General features: G+C 32.4%; 1 protein-coding gene across 1 annotated transcript; it reads right to left on the reverse strand.

The window, feature by feature from the left end:
- Nucleotides 1–7969: 7969 nt before the first annotated feature.
- Nucleotides 7970–14903, reverse strand: LOC139689875 (uncharacterized). The gene is made up of 4 exons (XM_071586978.1): nt 14671–14903; nt 14069–14279; nt 8272–8414; nt 7970–8188 (listed from the first exon to the last, which is right to left on the reverse strand). The coding sequence occupies exons 1-4, from the start codon at nt 14729–14731 to the stop codon at nt 8085–8087; spliced, it is 519 nt and encodes a 172-aa protein (XP_071443079.1). The 5' UTR covers nt 14732–14903; the 3' UTR covers nt 7970–8084.
- Between the last annotated feature and the right edge of the window lie 111 nt (nt 14904–15014).

The raw sequence follows: 15014 nt of genomic DNA on the forward strand, positions 1-15014 counted from the left end.
ACGTTCACACAAATGAACACTTTTACAGCCCCAAATATCCTTGGGCAGCTGGTAATGTTCCAACAAATCAAGAAAACCCATGAACATTCTTGTTTCTCTGTAGGAAATTATCACTTATTAATTTTGACAAATTGTTGGGGAATTTGTTGGCTAAAACTGGTAAAATGCAGCTGTCAAGTCCACATTCAATAAAAATTTACACAATATTCTCCACCTTTGTAGTATTCACAATTTGAAAACTATTATACGAAACTAGCTATTTATGCATAAGCTTTCTGCAACAATGAGCATATTTCCTTTTTGGATGCAGTCACCTTACCCCTAAATAATATACCTATACTCATTCCATTCCCAATTGCATTTGAAGTAGTTTTCACCTCCACCATCATTGACATAACACAATACTGTACAAAAAACATCATACAGCTGAACACGACACCTTCTGTTATAGCTAAAAACTTATAAAATCCTTAAAAAAATGTATTTGATATGGTCTGGAATCATTCTAGTGTTATATAAGTACTTCAAGGCCACCCACCACATCAATTTATCATCACTTTAACTTTCCCTTTCAAAGAAAATTGTGGTCTAAGTTTTAATACAATTTCAAAATATAATAAAAACTTTAAATAATTTATCAAACCTTTTAGCTAATAATAACCACAACATAGTAAAAATCAATAATTTTACAAAATACTTCCTAGTAACTCAACACATTTGCTGCCAGTTATGCTAAATCACAATCTATGACCAGGAGCTGACATTTTTTTTTTACTATCCACATTAAGTCATTCCAGCTCTGCCTGGCAATCACATTTTAGGGCAATGCTAACCATAAAAAATGTGTTCTTCAGAGAAATTTAAAAACAATGAACAACATAATCTAAGGCATATTCTCTGCAATTATTATAATATACATGTAACTAAATGAAATAGGAGGAATAACACTTTCTTTTCCATAATAAATTATGTAACAAAACCGATAAAATAAACATTAACATCTTAAATACGCAACTGTTTTAGCTCATGTCTAACCATGCTTAAAAAGAGTCCGAACTGAACTGAGTGATTCCATTATTTTATGAGGCAACTGGATAAAAACCAGTTGTACCTCAATAATTTCTACTACAAATGCTCCACATTATAGAAAATATTATCACAGTAGGCCAAAGGAAAAACCACAAGCTTTGTGAAATATTACTTTTTGCAGTCAATGTGCCAATAATAATCCTGGAGCAGATTGATAAAGGATATAAACTCACAATAACAGAATTTTAGTTGAAGTGAACACCTGACTGCAATAGCAGCGTAATTACCAAATATTCTTGAAAAATAACTCATGATCCATTAATATATTTTAAAATAACCAATTAGTCTCCGCAGTAAAGTTTAAAAAATGTGTACCTAGTTTCACTAAATTACCTATATGCTGACAATGATTCCACATACTCATTATCCTCATTTGCAGATTGAGTCAAAAATGCTGATTAATATTTAACATCGAAACAATGAAAGCAACAGTAATTTACCAAAAAGAATATCACCTATAGTTTAAAGTATGGTTCACTGAAATTGTATTTACAAGTTGACAGATCAAATAAATACAATAAGAATTTCATATCACAATTTTGGCACTTTGTTGCTCAAGCTTTTGAAAATAACACACGTGACCACTAAACCAAGGGTATAATTTATATTTTTGACACCACTGGCAAAATGGTCAGACTTAAGATAAAAGTGTAAAATTTTACAAACATTTGTTTTCATATTAAAAACTCAAATATCAAATGGAACGTAAAAATGACTACGTGGCCAGATGCATAAAATGAGAAGCCATAATATATGACAAATTGGGCTTTGTAATTTTCTCTACAGTGATTGTTTGATGTGATTATTTGTAAACATACTACATATTGGCAATTGAACATTGGCATAACACCAAAGTATACCCCATGCTTACTTTTCTCCGGCTTGAAATTAATAATCATAATAATAATAAAAAGGAAAAACGTGAATAACCTTTTTGCTGTTCGCAGCCAAAGATATTATTTACTAGGAAACCTCTCAAAAATTAATTCAGTTCTTATTCAGTAAGATTCAGATTTGAAATAACACATGGACTCTTAAGGATAATATCAGCTTTCAAACCTATCATAAAAAACTGAACAGACTTGAGAGCAGTTTCCATCTCTGTAGAAGTTTTCGATTGCATTGCAAAGAGGCAAAATAGCCTAATTGTTAACAACAGTATCACCATGATCAAAGCTGCCATGTTGCTAAGCCAAAATTAATACAGATAACCTTTGTTACATTTCATTTTGCATACATATATTCATGCTAGTCATACTATTCACACCAATCTTATCATTTGCTCAAATCGCATAAAATCACATGTAGAGTATATAAATAGGCTTGTGATGAAAAGTCAATGATCAAATTAGAATGTTAAGCAGCTTCAATAAAAAATTATTTCACCAAATTATGGAATTACCTAAAAATAATTGCACTCCAGGATGCCAAAATCCACAGTAAAGAGGATTAATTCATTCTCTTAAGATGAAGAGTTAGGTAAAGCCATTATTTATCAATTGGAAAAGATCTACAATACAATTGCTACACTATATAAAGCCAATATTAACTATTAGACTATGGTCTGATTCAGTTACAAGGATTCCTGTAAACAGTAATTAAAAACTTTTCACTGCTCATTGGTCCTCTACAATGCTCCCAAAAATAGTCTGCAATGATGGACCTTGATCAAGTCCTCAAAATTTCTTCTAAATGTGCCCCAGTTCCTTCACTCTGATTGGTATTCTTGGCATTTGTGCTAATTTTTGTAAAATATTTTGATGCTGCTTACAGTCACAATCTCATTTCCTGAGATTTTTTCACTCTAGTGAACAAGTCATACATAGGCTTAGATTGATTTATGCTCTTGACACACAAGCAATTGTGGCTTCCACCACCTTGAGTAATGGCACAACACATATTAACTTTGGAACAACACAATTGAATTCCCATTAAAACAAACTGCACATTGATGCAGTATACCCTAATAAAAATCTTGTCCATGCATCTTAAATAGTGTCACCCCATGTCTCAATCAACAACCTACTTTGGCACATTAGCATACAATCATAACTTACAGTAACAAACCACCCATTCTGATCACACTAGCACTGAAATTTCTGACCTAGCTTACTTTTAAACCATTCTTTTCTTCATAATCAAGAATGGCTTAAGATAACAATGTTTCCCAGCATTTCAGCACTGACATATTTATCATGGACTTGATTTCTCTTTTAAGTAACTCCCTTTTGTCCATTGGACTCAAAAGTTCAAGGGTAAATGACATTGTTTCCTAGCATGAGAAATTAAGTGAAAAAAGATTAAATAAAATATTCAATAAAGTGACGACACTGGAAGCAGAGTACCTCAATGATAGATAAAGCCATCTGTAGGCAATTTCTGAGACACTACTTGATCCATTTAGCACAGAATAATAATTCATGCCTTTGATTTTGTGAGGTTTAAACTAATGATTATGAACAACTTAAGATTTAAAATGCATGCTTGATTCACACCCTTGACAAAGAATTACTCTCTTAATTCTCACTTATCTTTGGAAATAAAATAAATTTCCTTAGAATTAATATTTATGCGGTAGAATTTTTATTGTAAAATCAGAGCAGAATTATTGGTGCCATTAAACTATGTTGTACCAGGTGTACTAGGCATATTTTATTTTTAAACTCTGTAATTAAGCCAATAGAAAACATGGTTTGCAACTGATTTTCAAATTAGAACAGCAAAGAACATTAGAAATTAAATTACTCTTTTCAAATGGAATTCAAAGCATCACTTCAATTCTGCACACCAGATTTACTTTTATATAAACCTGGCACCCATCCAATTTTCATTCTATTTCCAATCAATGCAGCATTGACAATTTGGTCCCTCAGAATATGTTGTACACTTGTATGTAATGTTTAATAATGAGATGCCAAGGAAAAGCATTATCTATCATTGACGTTATAAACCTAATACAACTAGAATTTCAAATAAATAACCATGACTAGTGTGCCCTCCTTTATAACATCAGATAAAAAAAACAAATCGAAGTGCACTTTCATTACATTACCATTTGTGACAATAAGTTAACTTCCGCATTTTTAAATTCACTTTTCCAGAGCAAATGAGGGCAGTTAACTCTCAAATTATAAGGAAAACTTGCAAAGAAATCTACATGAAAAATTTGAAACAAATTGACAAAAGTTTCAAATTACGCATATCTACAGTATAAACTTCATCAAATGATAACAGTTTTCATACAACACAGCTAACCAGATAACATGATCTCTTTGGCTAGACTCCCTCAATAATTCAATAAAGTATACTTTGTGATGCAATATACCCATTACTCTTGCAATAGTTTAGATAATTACAAACTTTGGCAAAGTATTCATACATACACGTGTTTATAAATACAGATTCACACTTATAAAATCCATATTTTATGGCATTTAAGCCACATCTTAGTTTCACCAATGGAATTTTGAAGAATATTTTGGCAAATTTCAGCATTCACAACACTAATTTGCCACATGAAGCAAGTTTGTATTACCAAAAAAGAGGCCCTCACAAACAATTACGCATAAACCAGAGCATTCAATGTAATTATTATGCAAGAAAGAGCAAATAATTTGCTTACTAGCAGTAGGGAAAAACATTTTATACATTCTAAACTACCTATCAATGAAATGGCCATAAGACCAGAGAAGTATATTTTCATTTTCTTTTCTTTTTTTAATCTGAAAATTGAAGGCAACTTAATGAATTAAATCTGTCCTTTTGGAAACATTTATCATACTAATTTCATTTTATTTCAAAGCTGAGATATGTAATGATACATTTGATGAATCTCATATACAGGACATAATATTTCTTAGTTCAGTGCAAAATAACTATGTCCACAAACAGGAGAATACCAAATTTTTCAATTTAATTTTGGGTTAGTTTGATTTGAAAAAAAAAATATTAAGAGATGTATTGTTGAAGATAGAGGGCCTTTCAAAGGTAAGTTACAAAATCCCCTATACATTCTTCTTCTTCTACTTCCATGATATTAGTCAGGGTGTGCGAAGCAGGATTTTTAGCAATATATCAAATACTATTTGATCCTTGAGTTAATATATAATCAACTAACCAAATCTGAAATTCTTTCCATTAAGGCACATTTTAAATATCTAATATTGGACTAACCGCAAAAACAGGACATTCAGGGAAGGGCAATTAATATACTACATACATGGCATGAACTATAAAATGAAAGTGAAATGAGGTGTTCTAGAAAAAATGTTTTAGGAAGTACACTATCAACTGCACCATGCAGATCCTCCGTTGGGAAAAGCATGAGATTACAATAAAAGTAAATAAAACAAAGATATTGAAATTAACGCTAGAAACTGTTTCATTTAAAACAAAGATAATAAGATTCTCCAGAAACAGGAAGGCTAAGTTAAGTATTAAAATTAAGAGGGAATTCACTAGAGCAGGTAGAGAAGTTCACCTGATGTGTTTCGGATAAGTTGAAAGAATTAAGGACATAAGAAGAATTCTAGTGGGCAAAGAAACTTTAACAAGGGGGAGGAAATTGATGATGTTGAATAAGGATGTTAAAAAAATTAGAGCAAATTTTTATATGATAGTAGATTTGTACACCTCAGAAACTTGGTATTTATGGCAAAAGGGCAGGTGTAGAATGGAGGCTTTTGAAAGGAGGGTGTGAAGAAGAATGGAAAAAGTGAAATGAATGGAAAGGAAAACAAATAAAGAAGTACTAGGCATGGCATTGGAGTAGGGATAGAGCTTTGCTGAGGGAAATCCAAAGGAGGCAGGAAACTGCAGAGCATTTTCATTGGCAATGGAATATTGAAGATTGTGAGAAGAAAGGAGAATGTTAAGAAAGATTGATGGGAGGGAGGAGACTGTGAGAAGATACATAGGATAGGATTCAGGTAGGCAGAAAGCGTGTGGTATGAACCAGGTTTAGAATGTAGATGCAACTAATTATTATGTTCATCCTAAATTTACCTAAACCAGTACCATTATTAATAATATCTGTAAAGTCATCCACAAACTTCTTTGTGTGTGTGAGCAAACAAGTATACAGTTTAACTGTATTGAAGAAACATCTTCAAAGCAGGCACCCAAAATTATAAGAGCTTATCCTTGCTTTGTGAATTACGGTAACTAAAAGAGAAGTGTGTATAAAAAAATTAGTTCACTGAAACTACAAAATAGGGTTCAACGATTTTCTTCCCATCTAATCGGTTAATATTATAACTATTTTACTGATGTTGAAGTAACTATGAAGTGAATAGATCCTAACTATGTCATAGGCTAAATTTAAATGATCATTAGATGAGCAATATTTCAAAGTAATATGCTCGAAGCATTTAATAATTACTTATCTCATTGGAAGTATTCATGATTATGTGCCCCACTACCAGACTTATTACTATATGCAAAAACTAAACTTTATTTATCCTTATTTTTCATGAGTAGAATGTTGCTTTGCAAGAAAGTTAGCATGCCACCATAATTTGAATTCACAAGTCTTCATCAATATGACTCGATTCACCAGAATTTTGACATTTTCTGCAAAATCAATAATAATGAAGTTTTGCACACCTCTGTATACAAGACACTGAGATTATTTAAAACCTTTATCCTAGAACAAAACATCTTTTTTGCCATAAAATATGGCAACTATTTCAAAACATCCCACCTTCCCAGAACCATTAATACCAAAAATGTTTAAAATCATTTCAAGACATAATGTACAGGTCAATCTGAATAAAAATTCTGAACAAGGAAAATCCTGTGGCATGGAAGGTGCTCTCTTGATTCTATTAACATTGAATCCTCAAATTTAAAATGCCAAAAAATTTGTTCACTCCACACTTACAAATATCAGAGAATAGAAAAGAAACAAGCTGTTGTGCTAGCTTACCACTATGATAATTCTATCACTAAGAAAACCGTATCTCATCATATAATATGGCAAAGATTTTCTAATGCTTAGGTCACAGTAGTATTAGTTTGCACAATCAACCATTTTGTATTGAAAAATGTCCCCCAAGGTTTCACACATGGATAATGAGTAGGAACCAGTATACATTTGATCAGAGCCCAAAAAATGACAATGCACTCAAATATTCTAGGCTAGATGACCAGCTGAGCATAGCATCACTTTTTCAGAGTAAAAGCTTTCTCATAATCATGCTGCAATCACTAAGACAACCAAAACTTTTTTATCACATTGAGATCAAGGGGAGTTTACAGCACTTTAAGTTAAATAAGTTATCTCTTTCCTCCATGAAATTACTATGTCCTAGCAAAGAGAACTTTTTAACATAGCAATAGAGTTATAAGGCATAAAAAGGTAATTTACAATTGTAACACCCTCATAATTAAAAGGTGGAATAGGCGAGGAGGAATAACGACATTTGAGTATTAGTGAGAAAATGGCATTTCTCCATTGCCTATTTCAAATGACTACTATGAATTAGGAATTTTATGCTTAAATGAATACAATAACAATAACAAGAACTAGTCGCACAGAAACAATATCATGAATGATAAGTACATTCAACATGCAATGAGCAGAATACTAATAAAAAAACATCATATAATTAACTTTAAACACAACCCAACCATGGAATTATGGCACTTGGCCAAAGGAATGTACTATAAAGAATACACAATCTTCTCCATAAAAACCATTAAAATGAAAAATATCGTTTCTAGATTACATATCTAAAGAAACAATGCATGAGTTTTTTATCAAAATTTTAACAAATTTTGCTTATTATATTGATGATAGCAAAAATGCCTCAAGAGCAAAAATTTTCACAGTACATATACAAAATATCTCCTTGGAAGTACAATGAGATAAGTGGAAAGAAGAGGTATATTCATGCATAACAGTGACACAATTTCTTAAGTGCCAAGAGTGATTAAGTCATGGAATATGAATTACATGTTCATAATCCAAAACTAAGAAACCCTACAAGATATATCTAAACATCCTCAACAGATTTAATTTTAATGGAGTTTGGTGAGTAATGGTGTTGCCCATCTTTGTCCTCTGGGGGCATAGTGTTTAGTGGGTCATCTTCTTTAGCTGTAAATGGAATAAATAGGACAATTTTGACAAAAGAAAAACTTAACTTTCCAAATGAGATTAAAAATAATAAATGTACTTACAATAAGCTATAATATCCCCTTGTGCATAGTTGATTCTGCAGGTATTGTATAGGGGGCAATGGCTCCAAAAGCAACACACTACAGTTAGAATGGTAAGGAAGAGGCATGTATTTATCACCACCAACCCGACAATCATAACCAATCTGAAATTTAAATTTCAATATTAAACATCTGTACAAAACTGAAAATGGCAACTTTTTTACACAGTTACCTTACGGGTAAATGTGAATCTAGTTGAAATCTAGCAAGTAACTGAAATAATGAGTAATAGGAGAATTGAATATACCTGTAAGTAAAACTATCACTAGTCATTTATATCACACAGTATATGGACATCCTATTATGAAATAATGTAACTTTTATGAGTGTTCTAGTCTTTAGAAACATGGAGGCAGTCACTTTTACCTCTAGAAAAATACAAATAAACTATCTTCTGTACTTCCTTCAATGGTACATACAAATCTTACATGAAATTTAGAGATTATAAATGAAGTTATATAAAACCAAAAAATGTTTCAAAATCATTCTATACCCAAATTTTTATAACATACACCTCAAACAGCAGAGGGCAGGAAAATTGACTTCTGTGCATATATCATTATCCTCTGAAATTTTTTACTTAAATATGTACCCATATCAGTATAATTAATGTATTTGACAGAGAAAGTGTACATATATGTATATCGAAAAGGGGACATTAAAATGTAATTAATTCAATTGCAATGAATAACCATAAGCATTTCTCGTAGAGAATATATACTGAATGTGCATCACCTCTATCTTTCCAGTGAATCCAGTAGAAAAATCTTTCTAACCTGATATATGTATTATTCCATTTACAATGTGATCAATATATGCTGAGTTAAATACAAAGTAATGTGATTCATGGAGTCATCTGTACTTCTGCTATTAGTCACAACACAATGAGGAACACACAGAGACTAGGCATTATGAATTCCTAAGTCTAACTTCTTGTATAAGTCTTGAATATCTTTTGAGTCATTAGTAAGCAGCAGTGTTTTAATATTTCTTTGAAAGTACTCCCTGAAAAAATTCTTAAATAAATCATATCAATTCAATGCAGCATATTTTGCTTCATCTCACATGTGGTACTGCAGCAAAAGCTAATATGCATTGGGCTAACAGAGTAGTCGCCCCTCTTTTTCAGGTTGTAGGGGTTGTTCGGTTTCTGAACAAAAAATGGTTGTTGTTCCCTTTTCATTCCAGAGAACTTAGTGCATACAATGCATCTCTCCCGATAAACTCAAAGCGTCTACACGCATAACTCTAAGTAGTATAGAGAGTCATAAAGGAAATAAACACAATGGTTGCTTTTAAAACAAATTTTGATGATATCAAGAGAAGTAAGTAGAGAAATAAGAGAAGAATAATAAGAGAAACTTCATTTCGCCTAAAAAGTTAAAATTATAATAACCTCATGGGATCTTAATAGAGAATAGTGAATTAACCTTCAGAGCAAGGTGGCTGAAATGCATTTGCCCCACCTCCAACTGAGATGATACAAGACTAGAGGGAGCAGGAAGTGAATTTAGTAAACACAGATGAGTAAAAATTTGAATGTTCATGTGCTCCTAAATGGTGAAAACTTCCTCTAAAACTGCCACTAGAATATATACGAAAGGTTTACCAGGCACTAACTCGTGTTGTCACAGCGATGGGAAGAAAATTTCAGCTGGTGATTTCTAATGCTTGTGATTGAAAAAGACCAAGCGGAAAGTCAAAAATGAGGCTATAATATTGTTTTTTTTTCAATTTGAAATTAGCAATATGCTACATGGAAGTGAAGATGACATGGTGTAATAGGAAAGTGACAACATCAATGAAATAACTGCGGAGACAATTTAGCAGCAGTGGTATGGATTTCTGGGAAATGTAAGACCACGGGACTTAAGGTCAAGAAATGAAATAAGACGGGCTAGGAGTTTTTGTAAAAAGCACATCTTGTGAAGGACAAAAATGTGGAGAGCATTCAAATAGTTTTACATAAGGAGAAATCAAAATATCTCCTGATGGAATAACAAAAATCAACTTGAAGTAGATAAATATAAGAATAATATATTGACAACCCAGCTATTAAATCTCATTCCCCTATGGCCATGTGAGACCAATAGATATAACAAGATATATTGATTATATAGCAATAATTAATAATAAGATAAAATTAAAAGACCAAGAGAGGGCAGTTAATTTTTAAAATACTGGAGAAGATTTGGCATCAGTTTAAATATACAGAAAACAAAGGTGATGGTGATAAGAAAAGGAATGAGCCAGATATATGAAATTAGATCAACTCGTACTACGATTGAATTAATTGATGAAATCAGTTACTCAGAATGACTCATTACTGAATATGGAAGGGATTAAAAGGCAATTGAAATTAATATAAAAGCCTTCTGATGGGGTTTAATACAGAACTTATAAGAAGGAATGTTACTTTAAAATTAAAATGGAGAATGATTAAGTGTTTTTTGTAGTCAGCTTACTTTTATGGTGCAGCTATGTAGACAACAACAAGAATATAAAGACAAAATCAATGCCATGAATTTGTGTATAGCAAGAAGAGTTATAAAAATAAAATGACAGACACAATGAAAAAATAACCATGTTTGTAGTGCAATATGAGGATAGTTAGGTAAAAAGAAGAAAGAGAGACTGCAAGGCACATAATAAGGGGATCAGCAGTGAAGGTTGTTAGCAGCTCAGGGGGAATGGACACATGAGAAGAAGAGGCAGATAAAGAACAAAATGGATGGATAACATTGAAGAATGGAAAATCATAAGGGGATAATGTACCACCATAAAATTGCATAGAAGCAATCTCCAATACAGAGTTGAAACTTGATGAAAAAGGCATAAATATTAAACAAAATAACAAGTTGTGGCTTGATAAGGAAACCCGAGTACAGGCACCGTTGAGAGGACAGCCAAAATTATTTTTCTCTGTTGTTTAAGGAACACAAACAAACTGATGCATTTCCAGTGAAACTGGAGTTACTAACGCACTACAAAAATTGTTTGATATCATGTGAACCTGAGGCCTGGAGTATATAAGGAGGATTTTCCATCTCACATAAGAAATAAATTTCTTTTCACAATAATAGATTTTGTCAAATACCAGACCTAATGAGAACCAAGTGTTCAACAACTCATGGTACACACAAAGATAATATTATCAATAAGTCATTACAGAAACATATCTGATCCCCTCATTGGTTAACTAAATGCAAATGAGTGAGAGTACATATGACAAAGAACACAAAATGAACAAAAATTTTCAGACAAAAAGTAGTAAGACTTATATACAACTAAATATAATGAAGGCTCATTTTTACACTTTTGAAAGATCATTCGTAAAAAAATGCAAACTATGGACCATGAAAATAAAATTCAAAAGAATGTTTACTAAAATTATTCACTTTTTGCATGAAGCAGTTAGTATGTGTATGCATTTGAACATAAACAATTTATATTTCTCATTCAAGGTCTATACTAGCCAAAACTACACAAAAAAGACTACATTTCAGGGCATGCAAAATTAAATTTTACTGCAAATTTGGGGAAAAATTAACATCCAATTACAACAATAACAGCACATGCCACTACAAAAATATGGAGAAAAGGAATAAAACAAAACACTCATTGGCATTCTTGTAAATGATACATTATTATTCTTTGGACCACAGCAAACATACCTCTTTCACAAAGGAACATTCTTCATCATATCTGCATTCTCATGCTTGCAGTACTATGAAAATGTGAATAACCCTACTAGCCAAAAATCATGCATTCATGCATTACTATTCAGGTCATATGTGCATCAACTTTCTTCATATGGGTGCTTCATATCAAACATCTTGCGGCAAGACACAGAGCACTTTGACAATGGGAAACCAGACTACAACAAAAAATAGAATATATAATTTAAATTAAAACAATCATGAAATGTGAACAACGTTTAATATGGCATTAAAAGATTAACTCCTTATCTTTTTTTGCATTTTCCCTTTCAGTGTTGTTGACTGCTTAAGCAGCCCCACACAATGGAATAATTCATATTCCTTTTGCAACCATTTGCCACTTAAAATGATATCATTCCAGAGCCATTCAATTGATAATGACAAAATTTTAATGAAAACAATTTTAATGTAGAGTTTCAAGTTTCATATTACAATGTTGCTATAAAAATATTTATTGAGAGAAGCCCTATTATGAAGCTAATGTTTGTGTATGACATTCCTCAGATCCTATCTCAGAGATTATTTAACACCTAAGCATGGCAGTTGACACGTCACATTACCAGCGTGCCGTTACTGCTGTATTTATTCTTTCGGTGGTACCATTTCTCTCTTCGAATGATAACCCATGCCCATCATTCAACATTTGAACATGGAATAGTATAAATTATAGCCTAAAAAGTGTATTTCATAAATGAAATAAGCCAGGTAGCCACATTCACCATCTTTTTGCTTCTTAATAATCAAATTGGGTCAATTCTAAACTATATGTTATCATCCTCATCGGTTAGAGAGAATTTAGAAAAACATACTCTGGGAAATGAAACCAGATGAAAATTCAGTCAGCATCTACTAAAGATTGTGAAATGATAAATAAGGGTGTTACCACACTGGCCTCAGCAATGGTGGGGCTATTTTCCTGCCTACTAATCTTATGGCAGATTTCACCATGTCACCTTTCCTCCATCAAGGACTTGGGTATTTGTGATTATCCCCATTGTTGTCTCATGTTGATTGTCAAATAATCTGACATGAAAGCAAACTTCATTGTTATCAGACTGGTTCTTAGATGTTAAAAAAATATTTATAAATAATATGCAATTACACCAGAAATATATGTTCATATCTTTTAAATTTCCCTTATTTTGATGTTGCTGGATTTCGTAAACTTTGGCAATGTATGAAAAAGATGTTGGTTTACATGAGATTGAGATGCGCACAAACATCAGGAGGGAGTTTTTAGAAGTATATGGAGTATATAAAAAAATAAATTCCTGCATAAGGCCCCAAAACTGGAAGCCTATATAAGTGTATCCCTCCCCAAATTATGGTATGAGTGACATTGGACACACTAGTATAAGCATAAAGATTTACTGAATTAGATGCATATAGGCTACTTTGGGAATTTTTTGGGTGAAAATTAGAGAAATGGGATGAGAAGTGAGAGGATCATGAAAAATGACGGGTGGGGTACCCCAGAAGAAAAAAGTGTGCCGTGAATTTTAGAGTAAGTCATGACTAGATAGGTTTGGAGACTTTTGAACATTAATGAAATAATGCATGGGTGAGATAGACATGAAAGAAGGTACAAGGAAGGGCAATACAGGAAAAAACAGTAAAATGTTGGTTTCCTTACAAAAATAAAACAAAAATTTTTGACTTTGCCTACTCTGAATGGAAAAAGTATGAATAATATGTCTTCATTTATTTGCATGCAATATTGCCAGTAATTGTCTGAAGGAGTAAAAAAGTGATGTAAGCAAACTATTCTATCCATCTGTGATTTAATATTAGAACCAAACACTGACATGCAATCATAATATCAATTCATTCCTCCTAAGTAATATTTCTTTTGTTTGATTTTTAAAACATAAATAATCTCAACAGTTAAGCATACGCCGCAGTGCCCAAATAACGGGAGGCGAAATGAAAAGATCCTTATACGAGTATGATAAAATAATCTCAAGCTACTGATTAAATTAAGATTCAGGAAATAAAATTCAGCTAATCTTATGAAATTTTAACTTATTAGGTACACTAACTGATCGTCCAATTGATAGAAGATTGGCTGAACAGGGCAACATTGAACTCTTGAATTCCAACAGCATTCAGTGTAGTCCTTGGGATCTTCAGGTTGTGGACAGGAAAATGTGCTCACAACGTCCGTTTGTGTTGGTACGTCAATACCCATTTCTGTGACATTGAAATGGCCTTCACTAAAACCATAGACGGGCCTCTCACAAAGCTTGCACACTAGAAATGAAAACAATGAAAATTGAAAGCATCTTGAACAATGAAAAACACACTTTGGATGGAAATTTTAAGAGGGCCGCCATACTAGCTATTTAGCCGAGTCGTATTACTATTATAATAAAGCAAACGGCGTAATGTTCGGAGAAGTCTGCTGAACTGTACCCTAGGTTTAACCAAAATAATGTCAAACTATTCCCACAAAAACAATTAACGCAAACTATCAACAGTAATTCATTAACAGGGACCACCGTAACGTTTTAAATGTGCAAAATCCAGAGATAAGTTATAGTTTGACATGTATTATGTTTATAAAACAGCTATAAATAAATACATTGGGGTACAGGGTAAACTGAAATGACACGCCTCCAACTTAAAGCTAACATCAACTTACCTCCAGTCCGGAGATACATGTAGATAAACCAAGTACACAACAGCCTTCTGTAAGTCTTCATAATTGCAAATTATTTCCTTAAAATCACTTGTTTTATGGTACGTAAAATTTTCAACACTTGTACAGTGATAACACAGAAAATGTTCAAATAATTGCCTTCATAGCGACAACAATAGCATGACCGGCAAGTTATAACGCCTCTTAACGTTCCATTCTTATCTTAACAACCCCACCATCACGTACCATTCTCCAGAAAAAGGTATAGAAGTACCCTTCATATGACTCATGGAAAAAACATATGTCAAATGAAACAGTAAAAGGAAGACTTAGAAGCGTTGAGCTCA

Source organism: Hetaerina americana, unplaced genomic scaffold, assembly GCF_022747635.1.
Source record: "Hetaerina americana unplaced genomic scaffold, ioHetAmer1.1.p SCAF_285, whole genome shotgun sequence".
NCBI lineage: Eukaryota > Metazoa > Arthropoda > Insecta > Odonata > Calopterygidae > Hetaerina > Hetaerina americana.

What these genes read in the sequence shown, in the direction of transcription:
- LOC139689875 (XM_071586978.1), bottom strand. Translation starts at nt 14,731, where the DNA reads ATGAAGACTTACAGAAGGCTGTTGTGTACTTGGTTTATCTACATGTAT. An exon ending in TTCTATCAATTGGACGATCA is followed by an intron (nt 8,415 to 14,068) that starts GTTAGTGTACCT and finishes TTTAAATTTCAG; the next exon opens with ATTGGTTATGATTGTCGGGT. An exon ending in AGGGGATATTATAGCTTATT is followed by an intron (nt 8,189 to 8,271) that starts GTAAGTACATTT and finishes TTCCATTTACAG; the next exon opens with CTAAAGAAGATGACCCACTA.